Raw genomic sequence first — 26,784 nt, 5'->3', positions numbered from 1 at the left:
TACCACCGAGCGGAGAGTATAGTCTCACAAAAAGATAGCTGATTTGTTAGCTTACGTGCTAATGTGATTGCGTTTGACCATTATAATAGTTAGCATTGTGGCTAGCATACATAGCGTGCAAAGATCAATATAACTCGCTATTGATTGTTTGTACTAGTAACGTTAATGCTAGTAGAATAGACACAACGTGAGGTAATCATCATCATCCATTTTAAACCGGTTATTACCTAATGCTAACGTTAGTAGAATAGACACGAGAGGTAACGTTAACGTTAGTAGAATAGACACGAGAGGTAACGTTAACGTTAGTAGAATAGACACGAGAGGTAACGTTACCGCTATTAGAATAGACACGAGAGATAACGTTAGCAGAATAGACACAACGAGAGTCTGGTTAATGTTGTTATTGATTGATTGATTGATTGATTGATTGAAAACTGTGTTTACTCTGGCTTGCTCCAAACCCTCACGGACATAGCTATGCTCACGGAGCTCTCATGCTGTACGCCAGCGGCCCCGCCTCCCCACACGGAGACAAACGGAGTACTACCTGCAGTGGAAAACGAACGAAGTACCAGGTACCTAAAGCGAGTAGAGTAAAGTAGAGTAGAGTCGAGTAGGTACTATGCAATGGAAAACCTCTGCTGTCACACTGGGTAATTGACTCAAACCCTGCTCCTCCAATCATAACTGTTGCTTCCCTCATACAATGGTCAATTGTATATAGTTTGTGCCATCATAGTGTTTGACTACGTCTATAGCATGAATAATCATACAAGCTGAATATATATTTTGAGAGACATTGTAGGCTATTCGGATCAACTATGAATAATGTCTATTTACTCTGATTTATAGTTTATGAATTGAACCCTTGCACTGAAGAACCATATATGTAAATGGTTTAATGTTTTTGGACAGCCTGTGTATTTTCAGTTGTGAAGTTAATCTAAATCACTTGGGAGTGTAAATGTGATATTCAAGTAACTACTCAAACTCGACTGTCTTTAACTATGAATGAGCAGAACACTCTAAGTTACCATCTTTAGATAATAAAGTACTCAACCACTACTGTCTTTAACTATGAGTGAACACAACACTCTAATTGACCATATTTAGATAATAAAGTACTCAACCTCTACTGTCTTTAACTATGAGTGAACACAACACTCTTACCATCTTTAGATAATACAATTTGTTCCTCTGAAAACTCAAAACAGACGTATATGGTTATTCGTCTGAGGTACTCAATGATGTTGTTCATTTGTGTATTTCAAAGACAAAACTGTACTGTAGTAGCCTAGCCTGTATAAAATAAAATCTGAAGTGTAAACGTTACGTGTTGCTAGTTGTTGGACTTGTCTGTGTACGATGCTGCCATCTAGTGTCCGTTTTACGTTGTACATGTGAGCACAGATGGCTCTACCAGCCAGGCGGAGACAGATGACCGCTTACAGTGGTTGATTTGCGTGTCATTCGATTTTTTACACCAATCATCCCAAAATGAAAAGCATCCAAACATCGACATCTGGCGCTGGCTTTGCAACGCAGGATGGGCTTGGTGGAGGACAGAATGATCAATCAACCCAGGGAACCGCCATCTTTATGAATGAATGAATGAATGAATGAATAAATGAATGAATGAATGAATCAATGAATGAATCAATGAATGAATCAATGAATGAATGATGAATGAATGAACACTTTATTTAACAGATTGCAGAATGGGTACAATACAGTACGGCTCAATACACACAATTGTTAAGGTTAAGGGCTCAAAATGCATAATACATAATTATTATTAATACTTGCATTTTTGCGGTGACCAATGGCAAATGCAGACATAGTCTGTGTGAGAAGAACGAGTTTATTTTGTTATATGAAGGAGTATCAAATTTGCGCAATTATACCCTACTGCTGGTCTGGAAACACTTTAACGCAGGCCTAGACTTTCATGAAATAAATTATGTAATTGTCCATGGCAGTCAGAGAAGCGCAACACAACACTCGTTTGTTTAACGCAAATAAAAACAGGCTGTACGAAATGGAAACTAGATAACTAGATACCGCTTCGAACGGTTTATGTAAACATTGTACCCATTCTGCAATGTTTTCAATCAATCAATCAATCAATCAACGCATACATTTGAAACACCTTTGAAAACGTCAAAGTCAAACAACCAAAATGCTCTTTTAAAAAGAAAATAATATTATTCGGATCAAGCAGAAACCATGGGATCATGGAAATCAGACCGTGTCAATGCGAAAAGTGGCATCTCCGCTCAAATGCAAGTTTTCGAAAGTTCGGCTGATGTGATGTTGTGGCAGCTGGCGGAGGTGTGACCTGTTTCATAATAAAAGTTCATGAGCTTGAACTATGACCTCTGCCAGTGGTCTTAGACTTCCTGACGGGCAGACCCCAGGTGGTGAGAGCAGGCAACTGCACCTCCTCATCCATCACTCTCAACATAGGGGCCCCCCAGGGCTGTGTTCTGAGTCCCCTCTTCTACTCCCTGTACACACATGACTGTGTGGCACAGCGGAACAACAACACAATCATCAAATTTGCTGACGACACAGTAGTGGTGGGCCTTGTTAACAGAATTCGGCTATAGGGCGACAATAATGTGGTCAAGATCAGGCATGGTTTCTATATTGAGCCCTTAATCGGCGTGGTTTATTATTCACATGGAAAGCAGCAGTTCTACAGGTCTTCTCTCACTGAGAGACATGGGGGGAGAGAAATAAGTGGGAGGAGACAAAGCTATATATACTCGCCACCTGGTAGTACTCCTGAGTGTCTCCGCCTAGGGCGCCCTCTAGTGGAAACAGTTATATATGCAGATAGACAGGTACTAGTGTAAACAGTTATATATGCAGTTAGACAGTTACTAACAATCCTACACAGCACCTCTGCATTCAACAGGCCTGATCTCTGCAAACGACAAGAGGGCCTACCTGGAGGAGGTCAAGGTTCTAGCGGGATGGTGTCAAGAGAACAGCCTCTCCCTGAACGTCAGCAAAACAAAGGAGATGATTGTGGACTTTAGGAGGTCGGGGGTCAGGGACTACAGCATCGACGGGGCACTGGTTGAAAGAGTGAACAGTTTTAAGTACCTCGGAGTCCATATCCGAGGACTTGACATGGACCACACACATTGACAGTGTTGTGAAGAAGGCACGGCAACGCCTCTACTTCCTCAGGCGCCTAAGGAAGTTCCAAGTCAGTCAGAAGATCCTTAAGAACTTCTACTCATGCACAATAGAGAGCATCCTGACTGGCAATATCACCCCCTGGTTTGGGAATAGCACCGCACAAGACCGTAGCAGACTACAGAGAGTGGCCCGTTCAGCCGAACGCACAATTGGAGGGGGGCTTCCCACTCTCCAGGGCATTTACAACAAGCAGTGCATGGGCAAGGCTAAGAGAATTAAATTTTTACCTAAATTGTACCTCATCATCCCACTTCTGCTTTGCACTGTATAGTATATTGTATTGTAACTCAGTTACTTCTACTCTACATTGAGCATTGTATACTGAACATTTTTGTCTACGTACTTGACTTCTATTTTATACTTGCTATACTTATTTTATACTTATCTATTTTTGCCTAGCACAGTCTCTGGAGCGTAACAGAAAGAAGCATTTTGTATAAAAGTATTCTGTACTTCTGTATGACAACTAATAAAGAAACTTGAACTTGAACTTACGCTACGAGTTTCATAATAAAAGCGGCCGCTATTGTCATAGGAGAAACGTATGTATATTTTTTCCCCGCGTTTGATTAATATAATTAACTTTGCCAGGCCAAATAAAAATGCCTCGTGGGCCTGATGTGGCCCGCGGGTCGCCTATTGGGAACCCCCCATGAGCTACGCTCTGACCCGATTTAAATCTCCTTGATACATTACATACTGTATTCACAGAACGTCACAATGATTGCCATGTATTATATTGTGTTATTGCTGTATAACAACACTGGGTGGCGCCATAGCACTGCATAGACTAGGGCCTACATAGGGTTTCAATTTTTTTTTAAAGTCAAACGTCTGGGCGTATCTATTTTTACAGTGGTCCACAATTTCTACTGCCTCCAAATAGCACCTCTTCTGTAAACTATAGGAGGACGGTTATTTAATTGATTAACGAAAATGGAGATCTACATTCATCATCAATAAAATGGCCTAATATTAGTAACCTATACAAAATGCATTGGACTGTTTATAACGAGACAATGGCGAATACAATCTTCAAATATCATTAACGATTTCACGTTTGTTTATTAATAATAATTGAGCCTTTTTCAAGTCGTCTTGTTCATATATCTGTTTGCATAACGAATGCGTGCAAAGCAAACACAATAACAGAGCAGGAAATTACAGCCTCGCTGACCTGGAAAGGAATTTCAATTTGATATATAGGGAGTATCGCTGTTCACACCCTGTGTTCAGGGTGACACCTCATTCCACACACTGTGGCAGCTCTCGTCGTTTGGGAGGTGATGATGGTGAATGAATGAAAACTTTATTTAACAGATTGCAGAATGGGTACAATACAGTACGGCTCAATACACACAATTGTTAAGGGGATGCAGACCAGAGAAATACTTTCGTCTTGTTTACATTAGGGTCCCCCATTTTCAATTAATAGTGACATTTATGACATACACACAACATACATGACATCATGCCATTTATTATGGCATAGGCCATAGGGACATACATGACATACAGTACAGGTATATAGTACTGTTACATTTGTGACATATATGAACTGTTACCCATAGATCCTGACAGAGAGTATCATATGGGGAGGAGGTGATGGTGATGATGGTGATGGCTCTTCCCCTGACAGTCTGCTCTCTCTGCAGCAATAGGCCCCTCTACTCTACTAGCAGCACCCCGGAACGTGAATGCATCTCTCTCTCTCCGTGGACATCACCATCCGGGATTTGCTCTGCAATAAAACTTTTTCTCTCTCTCTCCTCCCCACCGTTTGACATTGTGGATTATTGCGATGCCTTTTGAAGCAGCGAACATCAAAGGGAAAAGGAGCGACTGTTCTCGGACCCGTGTTCACGTTTCGTGATCGCCTCTAAAAAATAGAAGCTTAAAACTGTTACCGGGTGACAATGGCGGATTAACTAGCTGACGAATCGTTTTCCAAAAGGCGAGGATATGGATCTTTATACGCCCGTTTTGACACATCAAGCGTGTGATGAGATGTGTTTATGATCAGCAACAGGCATCGGCGAGTGTTTTATTGTTGTTGTTTATTGACTGCTGCCGAGGAGGATGTTTTGATGAACTGACAACAAAAAGCCAGAGACTGACTTGGACAAAAATAATGGAACAGATCGCAGCACCTATATGTTGAGAAGCGACTTGGATACATTGTAGCTGAAATAATAATATCTCCATCTCGAGGGATATTTCACTGCTTTGATTTTTTCCCCCATATCATGATATTTCCATCGCGCGTTCATTCTTCGGCTTCTTGAATAGATCTATGGTTTTGAATAATAACACGTATGCAGACATATATATATAAAGGCAGATCTTCTACAAACGAACATGGGAACACAGGTCACTGGAAGAAAACGGATTCCCAACCGAGAGAAACTGACCGCCGAGGACGATGCCCTCAATCAGATCGCTCGGGAGGTAAGTTTTTTTTTGTTTTATTTGGAACAAGCACGGTCTGATACCACGGCCACACTGCGCAAAATACACACAGAAGACTCCCTTCATTCAGTTCCACGTTTATTATATGCTTAACTTGTGTGACATCGTGTATGACTGTGCGGGGGTTCATCAGAATGCCAAGGGCACTCACTGGGCGCTGCTGCCTTGCCTTTAGGCTGCGGCATGATAAACGTCGTTGGCACCACCCAGCCCACCCCCAACGACGAGCACCAAAGAGGGCTCGGTGTGGTGGTGCTCTGTGCTGCCCCCCATCAGAAGAAGCATCCTCTCTCTCTCTACGTCTCTAGTATACTAAACCAACAGACAAAAGATCCATTATTTGCTAGGGGAAGCTCTGACATTGTTAGTTTGGCCTACATAGTGAAGAATGTGAATGGGAAATGTAACCGAAAACATGAATAGGGGGAATTGTTGATGGCAGCGGCTTGGTAGTAGGAGGGAGGGACACTGGATGAAGAAGACCATGTCTACTACTACTATGCTTATTCCTTCTGTATATTATTCGGGATGTGCTGCCAACCCAATTGAAGCCGTGGCCTACTTCATAATCTCACCCACAGCCCGGGATAAGACTGGTCGACGTGCGCTGCAGTGTGAAGGGACAGCTCCAACTGGATCATCATAGCATGAAGTGCTTTCCCCTCGAGTTATTATTAACGACCCGTTGAACCGTTGGCGTATAGTCTCGTATAGCATTTGCTTTCACCTTGACTGATTCTTAGAAGGGACACGCCAAACAATAAAGACCACTGCACGAAGGACAGTAGTATTCCATTCTGTTCTATTTTTTCTATAAAGATCAAGGAAGCATACTAGGACCGCTACTATTCCTAATTTATGCAAATGACATGTCGTCAGCTTGTGACTGCAACTTGTTCCTGTTTGCGGACGACTCAGCCCTGCTGGTCTCTGACAAGAACAAGTTACAGGTTGAAAAAGCCCTCAGCTCGGAACTAGGCAAAATCTGCATATGGCTCGCCGACAACAAACTATCATTACACATGGGCAAAACAGAGTCCATTCTCTTCGGTTCAAATAACAAACTCAGCAAGACTGACGGCTTCTCGGTTACAGTGGGTGACAATATTGTCACAAGGAAAGATGAAATTACCTACCTGGGTTCCATCCTAGAGGCTAATCTTTCCTGTGACAAAATGGCATCCAATGTAATAAAAAAAGTCAACCAACGAACGCGATTCTTGTACCGGATCTCCTCTCTGGTAAACAAGAATACCCTGAAGACTCTAGCAGGAGCACTCATTCAAGGGTACTACGACTATGCTTGCACCTCATGGTACCAAAGCACCTCAAAGGCACTAAAAAACAAATTACAAACATCTCAAAACAAGCTAGTCAGACTACTACTTGACCTGACTCCTAGAACCCACCTCACCCCTGCCCACTTTGACAACCTAGGATGGCTTAGAGTAGACGACAGAGTACAGCAACTTGCAATGGGCCTGGTCTACAAGATACACTACGCGACCAAGGTACCCATGTACATGTCAAAATACTTCCCAAAGGTCAGTGAATACCACGATCACAACACCAGAGGGAGCTCCACAAATCATGTAAAACCCAGATTCGGCTCAAACAAGGGACTAAACACGTTTCGCAATTATGCCACATCAATGTGGAACGCCCTGCCTAAAGCTGTAAAGGAATGTGAATCACTACCCACCTTCAAAAACACTCTCAAAAAACACCTACGTGAGACTGCAATTCGAAACTGGCCCCTACAAATGTCCTAACCTAGTTGTACAGTAAATGACCAAGTAAGGCTTTGTCAACATTCCAATGTACAGTGTAAAATGTGTATGTGTCCCCTACCCAACCCCCCCCCCCCCCCCCCCCCCCCCCACCTCCAATGTACAGCCCTCACCCAACCCACCCAACCCCACCCCACCAACCTCCTCCAATGTACAGTTTCTACGCCAAATGTATATACACTCCTTTTCTGGACACTTTTGTATCACAAACAGTACTGCATTTGCAAATCTGATATGTCATAAATGTATAGATGTAGCAGTACTGTCTATCTGTATGTCATGTATGTCATATATGTTATGATGAATTGAAAATGGGGGACCCTGGTGGAAACAAGACGAAAGTCTTTCTCTGGTCTGCATCCCCTTAACAATTGTATGTATTGAGATGTACTGTACTGTACCCATTCTGCAATCTGTTAATAAACTTTTCAATCAATCAATCAAAGGAAGCTCTCCGTGATTGAAACCGCCCACTTTCTTCTTCTCTAGACTTTCACTGCAACTCACAACCTGTTCAGTTTAGATTTTTCACTCTGGATCGTTCTAGAAAGCTATAGTGTCAGAAGAACCCTGTCAGCCCCCCCCCCCCCATCAGAGGCCCTGAGACTGAACGAGGCAGGTCCCCTCTTGCTGTTGTAGACGTACAGAAATGAACAGGTATTTGGTAACTATGCTCCCTCCACCTGCTCTCACAGAGCCTTCGACCGCCATGACTCACTGACACGCATGACAGCTCTTTTTAAAAGAGTGGTGATAGTACCGGATAGTACCACACTACCTAGACACTACAGAATGTCGAGGCTCTGGTGGGGGGGTGTTTGGAGCAGGAGCGTGTCCATGTTCCCTCTGTTCCTACAGCCCTATGTTCCCACAGCCCTATGTTCCCACAGCCCTATGTTCCCACAGCCCTATGTTCCCACAGCCCTATGTTCCCACAGCCCTATGTTCTCACAGCCCTATGTTCCCACAGCCCTATGTTCCCACAGCCCTATGTTCCCACAGCCCTATGTTCCCACAGCCCTATGTTCCTATAGCCCTATGTTCCCACAGCCCTATGTTCCCACAGCCCTATGTTCCTATAGCCCTATGTTCCCACAGCCCTATGTTCCCACAGCCCTATGTTCCCACAGCCCTATGTTCCCACAGCCCTATGTTCCCACAGCCCTATGTTCTCACAGCCCTATGTTCCCACAGCCCTATGTTCTCACAGCCCTATGTTCCTATAGCCCTATGTTCCCACAGCCCTATGTTCTCACAGCCCTATGTTCCCACAGCCCTATGTTCTCACAGCCCTATGTTCTCACAGCCCTATGTTCCCACAGCCCTATGTTCCCACAGCCCTATGTTCTCACAGCCCTATGTTCCCACAGCCCTATGTTCCCACAGCCCTATGTTCTCACAGCCCTATGTTCTCACAGCCCTATGTTCCTATAGCCCTATGTTCCTACAGCCCTATGTTCCCACAGCCCTATGTTCCTCCAGCCCTATGTTCCTACAGCCCTATGTTCCCACAGCCCTATGTTCCCACAGCCCTATGTTCCTATAGCCCTATGTTCCTACAGCCCTATGTTCCCACAGCCCTATGTTCCTCCAGCCCTATGTTCCTCCAGCCCTATGTTCCTACAGCCCTATGTTCCCTCAGCCCTATGTTCCCACAGCCCTATGTTCCCACAGCCCTATGTTCCTCCAGCCCTATGTTCCTCCAGCCCTATGTTCCCTCAGCCCTATGTTCCCACAGCCCTATGTTCCCACAGCCCTATGTTCCCACAGCCCTATGTTCCCTCAGCCCTATGTTCCCACAGCCCTATGTTCCTACAGCCCTATGTTCCCACAGCCCTATGTTCCTACAGCCCTATGTTCCCACAGCCCTATGTTCCTCCAGCCCTATGTTCCTCCAGCCCTATGTTCCTCCAGCCCTATGTTCCTACAGCCCTATGTTCCTACAGCCCTATGTTCCTACAGCCCTATGTTCCTACAGCCCTATGTTCCTACAGCCCTATGTTCCTACAGCCCTATGTTCCCACAGCCCTATGTTCCCACAGCCCTATGTTCACACAGCCCTATGTTCCCACAGCCCTATGTTCCTATAGCCCTATGTTCCCACAGCCCTATGTTCCCACAGCCCTATGTTCCTATAGCCCTATGTTCCCACAGCCCTATGTTCCCACAGCCCTATGTTCCCACAGCCCTATGTTCCCACAGCCCTATGTTCCCACAGCCCTATGTTCTCACAGCCCTATGTTCCCACAGCCCTATGTTCTCACAGCCCTATGTTCCTATAGCCCTATGTTCCCACAGCCCTATGTTCTCACAGCCCTATGTTCCCACAGCCCTATGTTCTCACAGCCCTATGTTCTCACAGCCCTATGTTCCCACAGCCCTATGTTCCCACAGCCCTATGTTCTCACAGCCCTATGTTCCCACAGCCCTATGTTCCCACAGCCCTATGTTCTCACAGCCCTATGTTCTCACAGCCCTATGTTCCTATAGCCCTATGTTCCTACAGCCCTATGTTCCCACAGCCCTATGTTCCTCCAGCCCTATGTTCCTACAGCCCTATGTTCCCACAGCCCTATGTTCCCACAGCCCTATGTTCCTATAGCCCTATGTTCCTACAGCCCTATGTTCCCACAGCCCTATGTTCCTCCAGCCCTATGTTCCTCCAGCCCTATGTTCCTACAGCCCTATGTTCCCTCAGCCCTATGTTCCCACAGCCCTATGTTCCCACAGCCCTATGTTCCTCCAGCCCTATGTTCCTCCAGCCCTATGTTCCCTCAGCCCTATGTTCCCACAGCCCTATGTTCCCACAGCCCTATGTTCCAACAGCCCTATGTTCCCTCAGCCCTATGTTCCCACAGCCCTATGTTCCCACAGCCCTATGTTCCTACAGCCCTATGTTCCCACAGCCCTATGTTCCTACAGCCCTATGTTCCCACAGCCCTATGTTCCTCCAGCCCTATGTTCCTCCAGCCCTATGTTCCTACAGCCCTATGTTCCCTCAGCCCTATGTTCCCACAGCCCTATGTTCCTACAGCCCTATGTTCCCACAGCCCTATGTTCCTCCAGCCCTATGTTCCTACAGCCCTATGTTCCCACAGCCCTATGTTCCTACAGCCCTATGTTCCCACAGCCCTATGTTCCTCCAGCCCTATGTTCCTACAGCCCTATGTTCCCACAGCCCTATGTTCCCTCAGCCCTATGTTCCCACAGCCCTCTGTTCCTCCAGCCCTATGTTCCCACAGCCCTATGTTCCCACAGCCCTATGTTCCCACATCCCTCTGTTCCTCCAGCCCTATGTTCCTCCAGCCCTATGGTCCCACAGCCCTATGTTCCTACAGCCCTATGTTCCCCCAGCCCTATGTTCCTCCAGCCCTATGTTCCTCCAGCCCTATGTTCCCCCAGCCCTATGTTCCTCCAGCCCTATGTTCCCACAGCCCTATGTTCCTACAGCCCTATGTTCCTCCAGCCCTATGTTCCCCCAGCCCTATGTTCCTCCAGCCCTATGTTCCCACAGCCCTATGTTCCTCCAGCCCTATGGTCCCACAGCCCTATGTTCCTCCAGCCCTATGTTCCCCCAGCCCTATGTTCCTCCAGCCCTATGTTCCCACAGCCCTATGTTCCTCCAGCCCTATGGTCCCACAGCCCTATGTTCCTACAGCCCTATGTTCCCCCAGCCCTATGTTCCTCCAGCCCTATGGTCCCACAGCCCTATGTTCCTCCAGCCCTATGTTCCTCCAGCCCTATGTTCCTACAGCCCTATGTTCCTCCAGCCCTATGTTCCTCCAGCCCTATGTTCCTCCAGCCCTATGTTCCCACAGCCCTATGTTCCCACAGCCCTATGTTCCTCCAGCCCTATGTTCCCACAGCCCTATGTTCCTCCAGCCCTATGTTCCCACAGCCCTATGTTCCTACAGCCCTATGTTCCCACAGCTCTATGTTCCTACAGCCCTATGTTCCCACATCCCTATGTTCCTACAGCCCTATGTTCCCACAGCTCTATGTTCCCACAGCCCTATGTTCCCACAGCTCTATGTTCTCACAGCCCTATGTTCTCACAGCCCTATGTTCCCACAGCCCTATGTTCCCACAGCCCTATGTTCCCTCAGCCCTATGTTCCTACAGCCCTATGTTCCCACAGCCCTATGTTCCTACAGCCCTATGTTCCTACAGCCCTATGTTCCCACAGCCCTATGTTCCCTCAGCCCTATGTTCCTACAGCCCTATGTTCCCACAGCCCTATGTTCCTACAGCCCTATGTTCCTACAGCCCTATGTTCCCACAGCCCTATGTTCCCACAGCCCTATGTTCCTACAGCCCTATGTTCCTACAGCCCTATGTTCCCACAGCCCTATGTTCCTACAGCCCTATGTTCCTACAGCCCTATGTTCCCACAGCCCTATGTTCCCTCAGCCCTATGTTCCTACAGCCCTATGTTCCCACAGCCCTATGTTCCTACAGCCCTATGTTCCTACAGCCCTATGTTCCCACATTTCTATGTTCCCACAGCCCTATGTTCCCACAGCCCTATGTTCCCTCAGCCCTATGTTCCCACAGCCCTATGTTCCTCCAGCCCTATGTTCCTCCAGCCCTATGTTCCCACAGCCCTATGTTCCCACAGCCCTATGTTCCCACAGCCCTATGTTCCCACAGCCCTATGTTCCTCCAGCCCTATGTTCCCACAGCCCTATGTTCCCACAGCCCTATGTTCCCACAGCCCTATGTTCCCACAGCCCTATGTTCCTACAGCCCTATGCTCCCACAGCCCTATGTTCCTACAGCCCTATGTTCCCACAGCCCTATGTTCCTCCAGCCCTATGTTCCCACAGCCCTATGTTCCTACAGGCCTATGTTCCCACATTTCTATGTTCCCACAGCCCTATGTTCCCACAGCCCTATGTTCCTCCAGCCCTATGCTCCCACAGCCCTATGTTCCCACAGCCCTATGTTCCCACAGCCCTATGTTCCTCCAGCCCTATGTTCCCACAGCCCTATGTTCCCACAGCCCTATGTTCCCACAGCCCTATGTTCCCACAGCCCTATGTTCCTCCAGCCCTATGTTCCTACAGGCCTATGTTCCCACATTTCTATGTTCCCACAGCCCTATGTTCCTCCAGCCCTATGTTCCTACAGGCCTATGTTCCCACATTTCTATGTTCCCACAGCCCTATGTTCCCACAGCCCTATGTTCCTCCAGCCCTATGTTCCCACAGCCCTATGTTCCCACAGCCCTATGTTCCTCCAGCCCTATGTTCCCACAGCCCTATGTTCCCACAGCCCTATGTTCCCACAGCCCTATGTTCCCACAGCCCTATGTTCCCCCAGCCCTATGTTCCTCCAGCCCTATGTTCCTCCAGCCCTATGTTCCCACAGCCCTATGTTCCTCCAGCCCTATGTTCCTCCAGCCCTATGTTCCTCCAGCCCTATGTTCCCACAGCCCTATGTTCTCACAGCCCTATGTTCCTCCAGCCCTATGTTCCTCCAGCCCTATGTTCCTCCAGCCCTATGTTCCCACAGCCCTATGTTCCTCCAGCCCTATGTTCCCACAGCAGCCCTATGTTCCTCCAGCCCTATGTTCCCTCAGCCCTATGTTCCTCCAGCCCTATGTTCCCACAGCCCTATGTTCCCACAGCCCTATGTTCCTCCAGCCCTATGTTCCCACAGCCCTATGTTCCCACAGCCCCATGTTCCCACAGCCCTATGTTCCTCCAGCCCTATGTTCCCACAGCCCTATGTTCCTCCAGCCCTATGTTCCTCCAGCCCTATGTTCCCACAGCCCTATGTTCCCACAGCCCCATGTTCCCACAGCCCTATGTTCCTCCAGCCCTATGTTCCCACAGCCCTATGTTCCTCCAGCCCTATGTTCCCACAGCCCTATGTTCCCACAGCCCCATGTTCCCACAGCCCTATGTTCCCACAGCCCTATGTTCCTCCAGCCCTATGTTCCCACAGCCCTATGTTCCCACAGCCCTATGTTCCCACAGCCCTATGTTCCCACAGCCCTATGTTCCCACAGCTCTATGTTCCCACAGCCCTATGTTCCCACAGCCCTATGTTCCCACAGCTCTATGTTCCCCCAGCCCTATGTTCCCACAGCCCCATGTTCCCACAGCCCTATGTTCCTCCAGCCCTATGTTCCCCCAGCCCTATGTACCCACAGCCCCATGTTCCCACAGCCCCATGTTCCCACAGCCCTATGTTCCCACAGCCCTATGTTCCTCCAGCCCTATGTTCCCCCAGCCCTATGTTCCCACAGCCCTATGTTCCCACAGCCCTATGTTCCCACAGCCCCATGTTCCCACAGCCCTATGTTCCTCCAGCCCTATGTTCCCACAGCCCTATGTCTCCTCAGTTTAAAGGAAACCGTGGAGGAAAGGTTCTACTTGTTCAGAACTTCCGGTTCCACCGGCACCAAGCAAGGGGCGAAAAAAGGGTTAAAGGAACACGCCAACATTTTGGGAAATTAGCTTGTTGTCTTCTCGGGAGCATGTCTATGTTCCCCGGGTCCTATGTTCCCCGGGTTCTATGTTCCCCGCTTTGATTGATTGATTGATTGAACATTTTAGACCACCAGCCCTGATTTATAACCTTAACCAGTTCGAAAGAGGGCCTAAGCTTAACCGTTCGAAACAAGGCGGACATTAATAATTAATAAAATAATAAAAATTAATAAAATTTTCAATCTATTAATCAATCAAAGCGGGGAACATAGGACCCGGGGAACATAGAACCCGGGGAACATAGGGATGATCCCGTCTTCTCCAGCGAGAGCCAATAAGATAGATACCAGTTTCCTCTCTGTGCGTTCAGTAGAAAGCAAGCTATCTGGCTGCATGTTAGCCTAGCTTAGCACAATGAATGGAAGCGGACAGTGCCGGTTAGCCTCCGGGAGAGGCGTTAGTTGGACTACTAACCGGTCATGTCCGCTTCCATTCATTGTGCTAAGCTAGGCTAACATGCAGCCAGATAGCTTTCTACTGAACGCACAGAGAGGAAACTGGTATCTATCTTCTTGTCTCTCTCTGGAGAAGACAATAAGCTAATTTCCCAAAATGTTGGCGTGTTCCTTTTTAAGGGGGGGGGGGGGGGGGCGGCAACAACACGTTAAGTCCATTAGGGAACCGCCGTACCTGTGCTGTGGGGGTGTAGTAGGCCTGAGGGAACATAGGGATGACCCCTTTTGGAGCGAGTTAGTTTAGTCCCACAAACCGTCTTGCTGACAGCAAACGTCCAAACGGATCATGGAGATGAGCCCTCCTGTGGTCCGGACACGCTTATTATGACCAAATATAGACTGCGGTTTGTTGGCCCCACATCTGGATAGGATCACCTACAGCCTCACGACTAGTGGCACAGTCTCCAAAAAAAGTCAATTCTAATCCTCTGTCCTTCTAGTGTGACATGTCGGGGGTTTATTGCCGTGTAACTCTGCCCTTTTTAGAGCTTTTAAGATCCAGACGGTGGAGAAAGGTAGAGTGCAGAATCCAACCTCATTAACCCGTTCACTGCCACACGACGAAGGGTTAACCGTTTCGCTACCACACTGCAGAAGGTTAACCCTTTCACGTCTACCACGCTACAGGAGGTTAAAAAAAAAGATTTAGACGAGGAGTTTGAAATCCTTCTGTAGTAGACACAGGATGTCTTTACACTGTGATTGGCAGCTGTGATATGTTCTCCAGGTCGAAGGTGAAGAAGACAGAATGCCACGGCTGTGTGTTTAGCTTCAGAGTTACTGTTTCTTTCATGTAGTCATGCATCAGTATTAAAAGGTCAAAGGTTGAGTAATGGTTTCAGCGACCACTGGAATGGTTTCATCTCTCACTGTTGAACTATGAGAAGTGTCATCTGAACCACAGGGGTCGTGCCAATCCAGCGCAGGTGTGTGTATATAGTAGGGCTGCTTGATTATGGCGAGAATCGTAACCGCTATCATTTTGATTGATATTGAAATCACGATTATTAAAACACAATTTGCTTATTGATTTGAGAACATCATACGGCGACGACTTAATTCGTTTTTACCTTTTTTTTCAACCAAAGGCTGCCTTTCTCTCATCTTCTACGAGTTACCCAAAAGACGTTTCAAAATCACTGGAGAAACCTCTCAACATGAGCTGAAACTACTGTTTGGGCTTCAGGGGAGAGGCGGAGGCTGGAGCACACCGCTGTGAAGGAAGCGTGTGTGCTGCATTTACAACACAAGACAAAATGAGAGCAGCAAGAGCTTGATTAATCACCCAGCCCTAGTATATAGGCTGGCATTGAAGGTGTAATTCACTTCCTATTAGGGATGTCCGATATTATCGGCATACCGATATTATCGGCCGATATCGGCATTAAAATGTGATATCGGAAAATATCGGTATCGGTTTTCAAAAAAAACTTTATTTACCCAGGCAAGCACGTAAGAACAAATTCTGATTTTATTTATTGTCAAAAGTATGCATAATGTTGTGTTAATTCCACAACAAGAGATATGTAATGTTAATTACCTGAAATTATTCCATTTTTGGGGGGGGGGCCCTGCATATATCGGTATCGGTTGATATCGGTATCGGAAATTAAGAGTTGGACAATATCGGTATATCGGTATCGGTAAAAAAGTCAATATCGAGCATCCCTACTTCCTATCCAACATAGAAAATTATAGAGCAGGGGAGAGAAAAAAAATCGTAAATCCAATCGATTCATAAAATCCCAAGATCAATCTTTTAATCTATGCCTTTTTTCCCAATGGATATGTGAAGGTTTTCGCTGAACTACCGTGGAAACTCAGTTGACCAAATGTCATCTTTAGACGACCATGGCAGGTGCTGAGCTGACCCCCCCTTGAAACCAGTGCCATCAAACCTAATTGGATCGATTTGATAGAATTTAATTGAATGGAATCTAAATCCACTCGAATTGGGAGACCTTTCCGTCCAGCTTCTATACCCAGCCTTATAGGAAATAAGTGTCCCTTACCTCCATGTGAATTATTCATGTGACCTGAGCGATCACCCTGACTTGTTCACTCACTGGTGTAGAATGCAGCGGGCTGAGCAGCAGGGCCAATGTCCCTGGGGACAGGTTGTTACCACATAGCTGACAATTACTCAGAGGTCCATGAAAGCATTCACACCTGGTCCCTAAAGGGGGAAACTCGGGAGCAACGAGAGGCATCAGCAGCAGCAGTGACGTTGTAGTCCGACTAGGTTAGTTTATGCTAGACCAGTTTATGCTTCAAAGCTTCCATCACTGCCATGGTAATGCCAAAATCAAGATTTGAATGCTTCAGTTTTTTTTACCACTTCAAAAATGTGGTCTACATCAGCGTAAGAAGTAGTTTATAAAAGTAATAATCCAAACATTCATTCTACAAATCCACAGAGCAGGACATTTTAGTAATGAGAACTAATGGTGAACCCATCTACTAGGGGTGGGAGTCGCCAGAGACCTCACGATACGATACTATCGCGATACTTGCGTCACGATACGATAGTATCGCGATACTAAATATATCGTGATATTTTGTTTTTGTTTTTTTGTTTTTCAAATTTAATTTATTATCTTTTTCAACTGCAAAGTAAAACTTTGTCAACATGTTTTATCTAATAAAATAAAGTTCAGTCTGTTCATCTCACTTCAATAATTTTTATTGCAGAACATGGTATTTTCTCAAGCAGACGGATGTCAACACTGTAATCTGTGTTGCATGTACCTGACAAACTGAACTGTTTGTATTACAGTCATATTCCAATTTAACTGAATGCACGTGTGTGTGTGTGTGGACTACTGTACTATTACAGGTATTGATTATTTCTTTTATTTTTATGAATAATTAAATATCGATACTTGGCGTCCCTGTATCGATACAGTATCGCCACGCAAAGCATCGCGATACTACTACCGTATCGATTTTTCCACCCACCCTTACCATCTACCCTATAGCTCTCATCTACCTGCTGCGTTGAAGTGTTGTGTGCAGGAAGAATGAAGCTTAGATTATTTCCTGATATTTCAACACTGAAGCTTCGAAGCCCAACAAATGGTAATTGGGACAACCGTAAAAAAAAACGTTTGACATTTTTTAAATCCTGTTGAGCGAGTTCACACGCCTGTTCAGATGAGGACCATATAGTTCTAAACCTGTTCAGATGAGGAGGACCATATAGTTCTAAACCTGTTCAGATTAGGACCATAGTCATCAAAAAGGAAGGTACTGGAGACACAGATCATCTTTAGAAAAATATAACAGGGTGCAAAAAACCCACTAACATTTCAGTCTTGTTCCTGGTTTTACCGCTGCTTCTAATGCAAACGCTTGTGTCATTTTTCTTCCAGTACAAAAAAAAGAGAAAAAAGCCTCTGTACCCTTAATTAGACCCTCAATAAAGCCCTAAGAATCCTGTTAGGTCACTCACAGATGCCGACTCAACATTTCAGCCCATAGGAGCGCATGATGACTCATCAGTCACCTTGTTTGGAAAAGCCGTAGCGTAGCGGTGACATTCGAGCAGCTATACTTCCTACAGCACGCCGGTACTATGGCGATGTTATATACATGCATGCATCCTCGAAATGCCTACACTCGCTGGATTCTGTCTACCATGGAGCGCTGAGATTTATCACACATTTTAAAAGGATGGTGGTCTGCCCTGTCCACCCGCAGCCTCAACCATTGGCATATCCTTATTTATAAGGCTATCCTTGGACTGCTGCCAACTTACCTACAGATGTACATTCTCCAAAAAAGTAAGGGCAGTTATGGTCTTCGTTCCCAGGGCTTATTTTTACTAACTGTCCCTCGGGTCCGTACTGAACTGGGAAAAGGGCGTTCAGGTATGCAGCTCCCTCCACCTGGCATCAGCTACAAAACCCACCTGAATTTGCATGAGCTGGTCTCACTGGTTGCTTTTAAAACACGTCTAAGTGATACGGAATCCAGGCCCAGCACATCTGGAGCCTGCAGATATTTTGAATGACTATGAATGGTTCTGTGAATTGTCCTTGTTTTTTGTTTTAATTGCTACTATATTTGTTTTTTTAAATAATTTTCGTCTGTAAATGTGAAATTGTAACTGCTGCTGCCTATCTTGGCCAGGACGCTCTTGTAAAAGAGATTTTTTTTTATCTCATTGAGACTTTTTCTGGTTAAATAAAGGTAAAAAAAATATATATATATATATATATTAGACAATAGAAATGGACACGAGTGATGTCTTCCCAGATTGCGGACTCGCATGAATTAATCAAGTAGTGCTCGAGTACTTGTTTAGGGAAATCTATTTTTAGAATGCATCTTAAAATGCATGGCAGCAGCAATAACGAGATAACCGGTTTTATTATGTCTCGCTCCACAGACATAACAATGCATAGCAATATACCCGATGCTTAATAATTTGTATCGTCAGTCAAAAAACGTCAGTTACCATTCATAATAATTATCTCCACTGTCTGCAGCCGGTCTCTCCACTCATGGAACGGCATGTCGGTATCGATAGTCTATCAACGCTACACAAAGTAAATTTTTTTTTGGAAATGCACAAACACAAACTGCTGTTTTTATCTTTTGGATAACGCTAAGCTAACAAACCTTTCGCGGTAACGTTAAAGGAACACGCCAACATTTGGTGAAATGTGCTTACTGTCTTCTCCAAAGAGAGACACGAAGATAGATACCAGTTTCCCCTCTGTGCGTTCAGTAGGAAGCTATCTCGCTGCATGTTAGCCTAGCTTAGCACAATGAATGGAAGCGGACAGTGCCGGTTAGCCTTCGGGAGAGGTGTTAGTTGGACAATGCCTAGGCTAACCGGTAGCTTTCTACTGAACACACAGAGAGAAAACTGGTATCTATCTTCTTGTCTTTCTCTGGAGAAGATGGTAAGCTAATTTCCCAAAATATTGGCGTGGTCCTTAAGTGTACTATCCATGCTCCACAGCTTCCTGCAACAATTCATGCCTCACAGGATTTCAGAGCGAGATTTCACTTTTGGTGGACATATTTGGTGGCAACCAAAAAAAACATTGAGTTCAGTTGAAATGGCCAGTACTCGAGTAATTGATTACTTATGCCCATCCCTATTAGACACTCAAAAGATTAAACCCCATTCTTCAACTGCTAGACTCATTCAGTATAATCTAATCTCAGGGTGAAAATGTATCATCATTGTACAGCACAAGTACAGTACAAAGAAGATAAGTTGCCATCTAACCAGAGAGTAAGGTAAGAGGTGGGGCTGTCATCGTGGTACAGAGTTCAGGGAGATTACAGCTGAGGGGAAGAAGATGTTCCTGAGTCTGCTGTCATCGTGGTACAGAGTTCAGTGAGATGACAGCTGAGGGGAAGGAGGACAAACAGCCTGTGATTGGGGTGAGCGGTGTGGTGTGGTATTGTCTTTCCTCCTCAGACACTGTGTTGAATAGTATCAATTGCAGGGAGAGATGTACCAGTGGTGCCCTCTGGTCACGGGCAGTGCGGTTTCCATACCAGGCTGTGATGCGGTTGGCCGGTTGCAGAAGAAAGTGGAACTGGATAGGGCATACCCTTAGGAAGGACTCAAACAACATCACTAGACAGGCCTTGGACTACAACCCGCAGGGGAAGAGGAAAGCCGGTAGGCCGAGAAACACCTGGAGACGTTCCACACTCCAAGACCTAAAGAACATCGGAGTGAGCTGGCAAGAAGCAAAGGCCCTGGCCCAGAAGAGAGTCAGATGGAGAGCTCTGGTGGACGCCCTATGCCCCCCAACGGGGTAAAGAGGATTAAGTCAAGTCAAGTCTGTGATGTGGTTAGTGAGTATATTTTCTATGGTACACCGATAGAAGTTCACCAGAATTGGTGGAGACAGGTGGGCTTTACTCAGTCTACTTAGGAAGAAGGCCTTTTTGATCTGTGTCGAGGCTCCAAGAGAGGTCCTTGGCGATATGGACACCCAGGAATTTCACGGGTCCACGATGAGCTCCTTGGTTTACTTGGTGTTGAGGGCCAGGTTGTTGTCGGCGCACCTCGCCGCCAGGTGCTGGATCTCCTCCCTATAGGCCGACTCATTGTTGTTTTTGATGAGGCCCACCACCGTTGTGTTGTCTGCAAACTTGATAGTGTGTTGGTGCCATGTATATGAGTGCAGTTGTGGATGAAGACGGATTAGTAGAGGAGGGGGCTCAGCACACAATGTCAGGTAGAAGACTGTGGTGCAAGTCTTTGTGCCAATCATCAAACAACAAAACAACATTTCATGCGAAGATTGTGGTCAGTTTTAATGTGGTGCTAAACAAAGAGGATTCATTTATAAATAAAAACATGCATCGATAGCTAGTACACAGACTTCCAAATACAGTTCTGATTTAAATTAAAACAGACATGACCTTTCATCAACTCCACGTGACGTTGCGTGGCAGCTCTATGGTTGTCAGATGATGCGTGTCTGTCTAACTTGTCCTTTCGGTAGGACTGGCAGGGTCCGGCTGCTGTTACAAGGGAATGGTGAATGTTATATAACCCCCCTCAGTGGTGTGTTCAGTTGATACGTCCCAGCAGGGACCATGATGTAAGCTATACGACGCCCATGTTATTGGTTGCAATACAGATGCACAGTTGACGCTCTAGTCTCCTGTCTTGTTATTTCACACAAACCGCTACCCCTAGTAGCTGGCTTCTTATGTTGCCGACATATCCTACAGAACATTCCTTAAAATAGAAAGAATTGATTAGCTTGTTAGCCACAGCAAAACCACAGCTCCGATGCATAATGGCGTTAGCTAAACAAAACTAGTTTTAAGGTAAATTGGCTTTCAGTGTGTCCGAGCGAGCGCACTCAAGTTGTTCGGAAATTCTGAGGACTCAGAGTGCACACTGGACGCTCTGGCCGAAGAGTCAGTTTATCAGAGCAGAGCAGATTTTCAGAGTGAATTTACGAACTCACTTTAACTCATTGCCTGCCAGCTATTAGCCTTATCCTGTGGTAGCTACTGCCACGCTGTAAACGATGGGAGTTAGTCACCTTGTTTGTAGAGCTAAATCTATATTCAATATTATAGCCATGGATACAATACTATAGTCATTTGACATTGAGTTTCTTCCGGTCAAGATGCAAAAAAGATAGGGATGCCCCGATCATGTTTTTTGCCACCGATACGATCACCGATCGTCTGAGTCATATCGGCAGATACACTGCCGATACTAGGGCTGTCTTAAATACTTCGAAGCTTCGAAGCTTCGTTCGATGGCACGAGCTTCGAACATAAAAAAAGAAATGGGAAAGAAAATTATTTAAAAAAAAACTTATTTTTTATAAAAATGTTGCCTCAAATCTTGCGCCTCCATTCCAATGAAACGAATGTAAGCGGCGCCTTCCCGCCTCCATTCCAATGAAACAAAAGTAAGCGGCGCCTCGACTCCACCTCTCTACAACAAGCACGTGGAGATTATCTGTGTTGAAAACAACAAGGACATGTGCAGCAGACATGTCGACGAAGAAGTCATCAGACGTGTGGTTACACTTTAAAATATACAAAGACAATTCCCAAAAAGCAGAGTGCCAGATATGCCAGAAGAAAATGCTTACTTTCGTTTCATTGGAATGGAGGCGCAAGATTTGAGGCAAAAAAAATTAAAAATCTTTATTTTTATTTTTATTTTTTTTTAACTTCGATTTTTTTTTTATGTTCGAAGCTCGTGCCATCGAACAAAGGTTTGAAGTATTTAAGACGGCCCTAATATCACAACTCTACAACAACTTTGTCAAATCACCTAAAAAACGTAAGTATCGTTGTACACGACGGCGACGCCACACAAAACATTAATAAGGCTATGCCTATGCTGCTATGACTAATGTGTTACCAAGTTGGCTAATTTAATTGTAATCATCTGCTTTTGTAGGTGCATTGTCTGATATAATTATAAATGATAAATTAAATATAATATAATTGTTTGCTTGATAGACAAAGGTTGCAACATAATTATGTAATGTCATGTCGTTGGCTGTGAGAGCAGCCCCACTGCACCCAGGCAGCGCAGCCGAGTGAAACCTTGTTGGCACAGTCACGAAAGGGGCTACTTAATTAATTAATCCAATCCACTTTATTTATAGAGCACATTTAAAAACAACAAAGTTTACCAAAGTGCTGTACAAGTCCCACAACATAAGATAAAAAAAATTAAAAAAAAATCGTATTATTAAATTCTTTTCTTAAATTCTTTTTGAAGCTTCGAATTAAAATCGAAGCTCGGCCCTGAAGCTTCGACTGCCAAAAAAAGCTTTGAAGGTCAGCCCTAGCCGATACCGATAATTTTTGGTTTTCTTATAGCAGCTGGCAGTATTATACTGTAGGTCTAACACAGGCATTCTCAAAGTCCGGTCTAAATGATCTAATCTAATCTTAGAAATTAAGTAAAGTGAATAGTACTGGGTGTTAAGCATAACAGTATCTAAGTTAATTTACTTCTGACCATTATAGTCAAAGTATTTTCCTATGACCTGAAACTTATAAGATGTTCTCAGTGTTCAGTTAACAGCTATGAAGCACGATAGCTAATTAGCCAACAGCTGCAAAAACGAATGATGTTATAAGACATTGATATCAGGAGCTATCTGTAGCTACTGCTAGCCAGCTAGATAATGTGTATTAAACTAAAGTGAATAGTTGACTGGGTCATTTTGTTTAAACAGTAACGTTAGCTAGGTAGCTAACGTTAGCTCACGGAACAACGATGGCTAGTTGGCCAACTACTGCAAAAACAAATGCCAAAATGATATCAGACGTTGATATCAGGAGCTATCAGTAGCTAGCCAGCTAGATAACATTAGACAATGCCTCATGTATTAAACTAAAGTGAATAGTTGACTGGGTCATTTAGTTTAAACAGTAACGTTAGCTAGGTAGCTAACGTTAGCTCACGGAGGTCTCATGCACTCGACCGGAGCATTTGTTGACATGGGTCTGGGAGGGGGAGGGGGAGGGGCAAGGCGTGCAGCAGCAGCAGCTGTGTGCGAGAGAGAGAAGACAGTGAGTGAGAAGACAGTGACTCCGCTGAGAATTGGATCATGTTTTTCACGCGTGTCATCGGTCGGTTTTCACGATCGGCGAAAATAAAGCATTATCGGAATTCACCAATCTCATATTTATACTGAATATCGGCCGATACCAATCGCTGGCCGATCGATCGGGGCATCCCTAAAAAAAGAGATAATTTTTCCATCCATACGTTCCCGTGTTATACCATGGTGAATATAAGTATGGTTTTAGAGCGGTCTAGGGTAATTCATGAAATGCTTAGTTATGGCAGTATATGTCGATTCCATTGTAGACGTTACCGTTTCTTACCTGAACCCGCTATTGTTCTGGAATCAAATCTACAATATAGGTATTATGTTCCATCATGAATGCATGAAAGGGGGGGGGGGGGGGGGTCGTTTTTGATTGTCAGTAACGGCATTCGCATTGAACACTAAAAACGGTTATCAGCCCGATTGGTAAGAAAGCATAGCAGGATCAAGCAAAAATGTACGTCAAATCGCCCTTACCTGTGGCCAGTAGTAATCAAAAAAGAATATTTCAATTGTTTGATCGCCATCTGGTATATCCAATGTCCACTTGCTCGACGGCATAATCCACCATAACATATGGATCAGAGATATTTGACGCGCTTCGATGGATCCGGGACAACCGCTCGCCTCGGACAAATTAAACCTGAGACCTGGGACCGTCCCACAGCCCAGGATACAATGTTAGAAAGGGTGCTCGATGTCTAGCGTGATGAGGCCGGTATTGCACCTAGGCATTCTCAATGCGATTCCCAATGTTAACCCTGAGTCAGTGGGCCTGTAATGAATAGAAATATCGAATAAAAGAAATACTGATCAAATAACGAGTATACTCGTTGTTGGGGTTCAACGATTGATGGCCAATAACGAGTATAATCGCCGTTGGCGGGGAATGAGTTAATATACGGTGTCGCTTGTCGTTGTCAACATAAACAATAAACATAGCCATCTCTGGCATCGCTAGCTCACTAGCTTGCTAACAAAAGAAAAAGAAAAAATAACCAGCTTGTTAACGTTACTGGGATTAAAGCAAACTTTCAGGAGGGGTGGAAAGCCGGTGGGGGTATGTGTCCTGGTTAGTGATGCACGATATATCGGCCGCCGATATAATATCGGCCGCCGATATAATATCGGCCGCCGATATGGCCGTTTTTTTACACATCGGTATCGGTCCGATATCAAGATAGGGCCGATATTTATATTATATACATGTTTTGGCCTTAAATAGTTTCAAAATATCAGTCATTTCTGAAAATAAGTTACAAAAGTAAAAGAATTATGTGTTTTGGAAAATAGCTCTTTATTTGATTATCATAAAAAAGTGTTCTATACAGAGATATCGACATCGGTAAATATCGGTATCGGCCAGAACAGCAATATTAATATCGGTTATCGGTATCGGCCACAATTTTCACATCGGTGCATCACTAGTCCTGGTCGTTGTAAACTGCGACTCCTACTGGTCGGTCGGGGCGCCTGTTCAGCAGGGAGGGGATCTGGGGGGAAATAGCGCGAAATAACGTAGCATGCGTTACGTTCCCCCAGTGAAACTCTTCGCTGTCGGGTGAAAAGAAGCGTCTGGCGACTCCACATGTATCGGAGGAGGCATGTGGTAGTTCTACACCCTCCCCAGGCCGACAGTGGGGCAATGCGCACAACGACCAGGAAGGGAATTGGCATAACGATTAAATTGCGATGGGTGAAAAATATAGAAAGCCCAAAAGAAAGAAGAGTTTTGGGGTACATTTTTTTGGGGGGGGGGGGGGGGGTCGTTTCCTCAAAGGGTCATGCGCCAAATTTTTTGGGTGCGACCGACTCGTTTCCCCTCCTCTTGGTGAACACAACACCCACTGCTTCGGGCGATTGAACACTTCACGTCTGCTATTCATGGTGTTCTCATAACTCGTCATGCGTTTACTCTATGGCACTGTGCCACTAACACACAGCTTGTTGGCCAAGAATGCCACTCAATGATAATCACCTGTTGTTTGCCTAGCAAGACGCAGTGATGATGATGTAATGGAATACTGTGAATTAATGTCCATTAAGCTGTGTGAGGAGGATTGTTCTATGTCGGAGCCACGCCCCCTTTCCCTCCATGACTAGGTCAGTGTCGGAGCCACACACCCTTTTCCTCCATGACTAGGTCATTGCTGGAGCCACGCCCCCTTTTCCTCCATGGCTAGGTCATTGCTGGAGCCACGCCCCCTTTCCCTCCGTGACTTGGTCATGTCTGGCAGCAGTGTTTTGTGTCGACTGCAGGTGCACTCAGCCCACAGAGGAAAAACATATGAACGGAAACAAACCGGGCTTTTTCTTCAGAACAACCGACCGCTATTTGAAATATAAAGACTCCTGCCTATACCCAACAACATACAAAAGAAGAAGAATAATTTCATTCACGAGCACTAAGAGAAAAAATTCTCTTAAAAATTATATATATTTTTTTAATTAAAGTGCACACTTTAGCAAAATTCTTGTGAAAAATCAAATGTAACGTAATAGTAAGTTTGACAATGAAAATGTTCAATTGTGAATTGATGAAGATTAGTCGTTAGAATTAGAACGACTAGAAGATAAATCGATAAAACAATCGTTGCATGAATCAATGGTTAGTAGGAGCTCTAGTATCATCGTGTACAGTAGATACGATTATATACCCCCCCCCCCCCCCCCCCTTCTGTCGGAAAGATGGCCTATTGCCTTGGAGGCCTGATGTTGATGCAGCCGACAGTACGAACTCCCGGTTCAGGTCTTAACGGTCCACAGTGAGTCCACACGCATCTCCACGTCCCAGTTAATCACCAACATCCCTGTATATACAGAGTAGACAGAATGTCGAGATTATTACCCGACAACAGTGAACAGGATAAACGTGGTTTACATGCCTCAGTGTCCTGGATAAGATCAACATATCCCAGGTAATATCCACGGTCACTCCTAACCCGGGAGAAGAGCTTATCGTTCATTCTGGATCATAGAGTAAACAGGATATATGATGTTGGCATGTGCCAACACACAAAACCACAATACACAAAACATCCAGATATGAATTGGACATTGAAAACTTCGGGGCCAGCAGGCGATCACTTAACACATTGACCTATAATTGCTCATGTCAGAAAGGGGGTTACTCCAGTCAAAACATTACAAATCCCATCGTTACGGACTCCCAGAGACGTTGGCTGCTGCATCGAAGGCTATGTTCACATTGCAGGCAAAAGTGGCCTCAATCTTTTTTTCTTTTATCCACTTTTCTTTCCCATTTTCTATTTTTCTCCCATCC

The 26,784-nt window shown here is 45.2% G+C and overlaps 1 protein-coding gene across 3 annotated transcripts in view; it reads left to right on the top strand.

Annotated features, from left to right (window-relative positions):
• Positions 1 to 4,946: 4,946 nt before the first annotated feature.
• Positions 4,947 to 26,784, top strand: part of lrrfip1b (leucine rich repeat (in FLII) interacting protein 1b) — a 102,171-nt gene continuing 80,333 nt past the window's right edge. For all 3 annotated transcript variants that reach the window (XM_084327476.1, XM_084327474.1, XM_084327475.1), the window contains exon 1: positions 4,947 to 5,661. In XM_084327476.1, the coding sequence (XP_084183602.1) occupies positions 5,572 to 5,661 (90 nt within the window). In that variant the 5' untranslated portion in view covers positions 4,947 to 5,571. The remainder of the gene's footprint in view (positions 5,662 to 26,784) is intronic.

The sequence above is a fragment of the Notolepis coatsorum genome (genome assembly GCF_963971535.1).
Source record: "Notolepis coatsorum genome assembly, chromosome: 1".
Classification (NCBI taxonomy): Eukaryota; Metazoa; Chordata; class Actinopteri; order Aulopiformes; family Paralepididae; genus Notolepis; species Notolepis coatsorum.
This window is presented reverse-complemented; position numbering and strand designations above follow the sequence as displayed.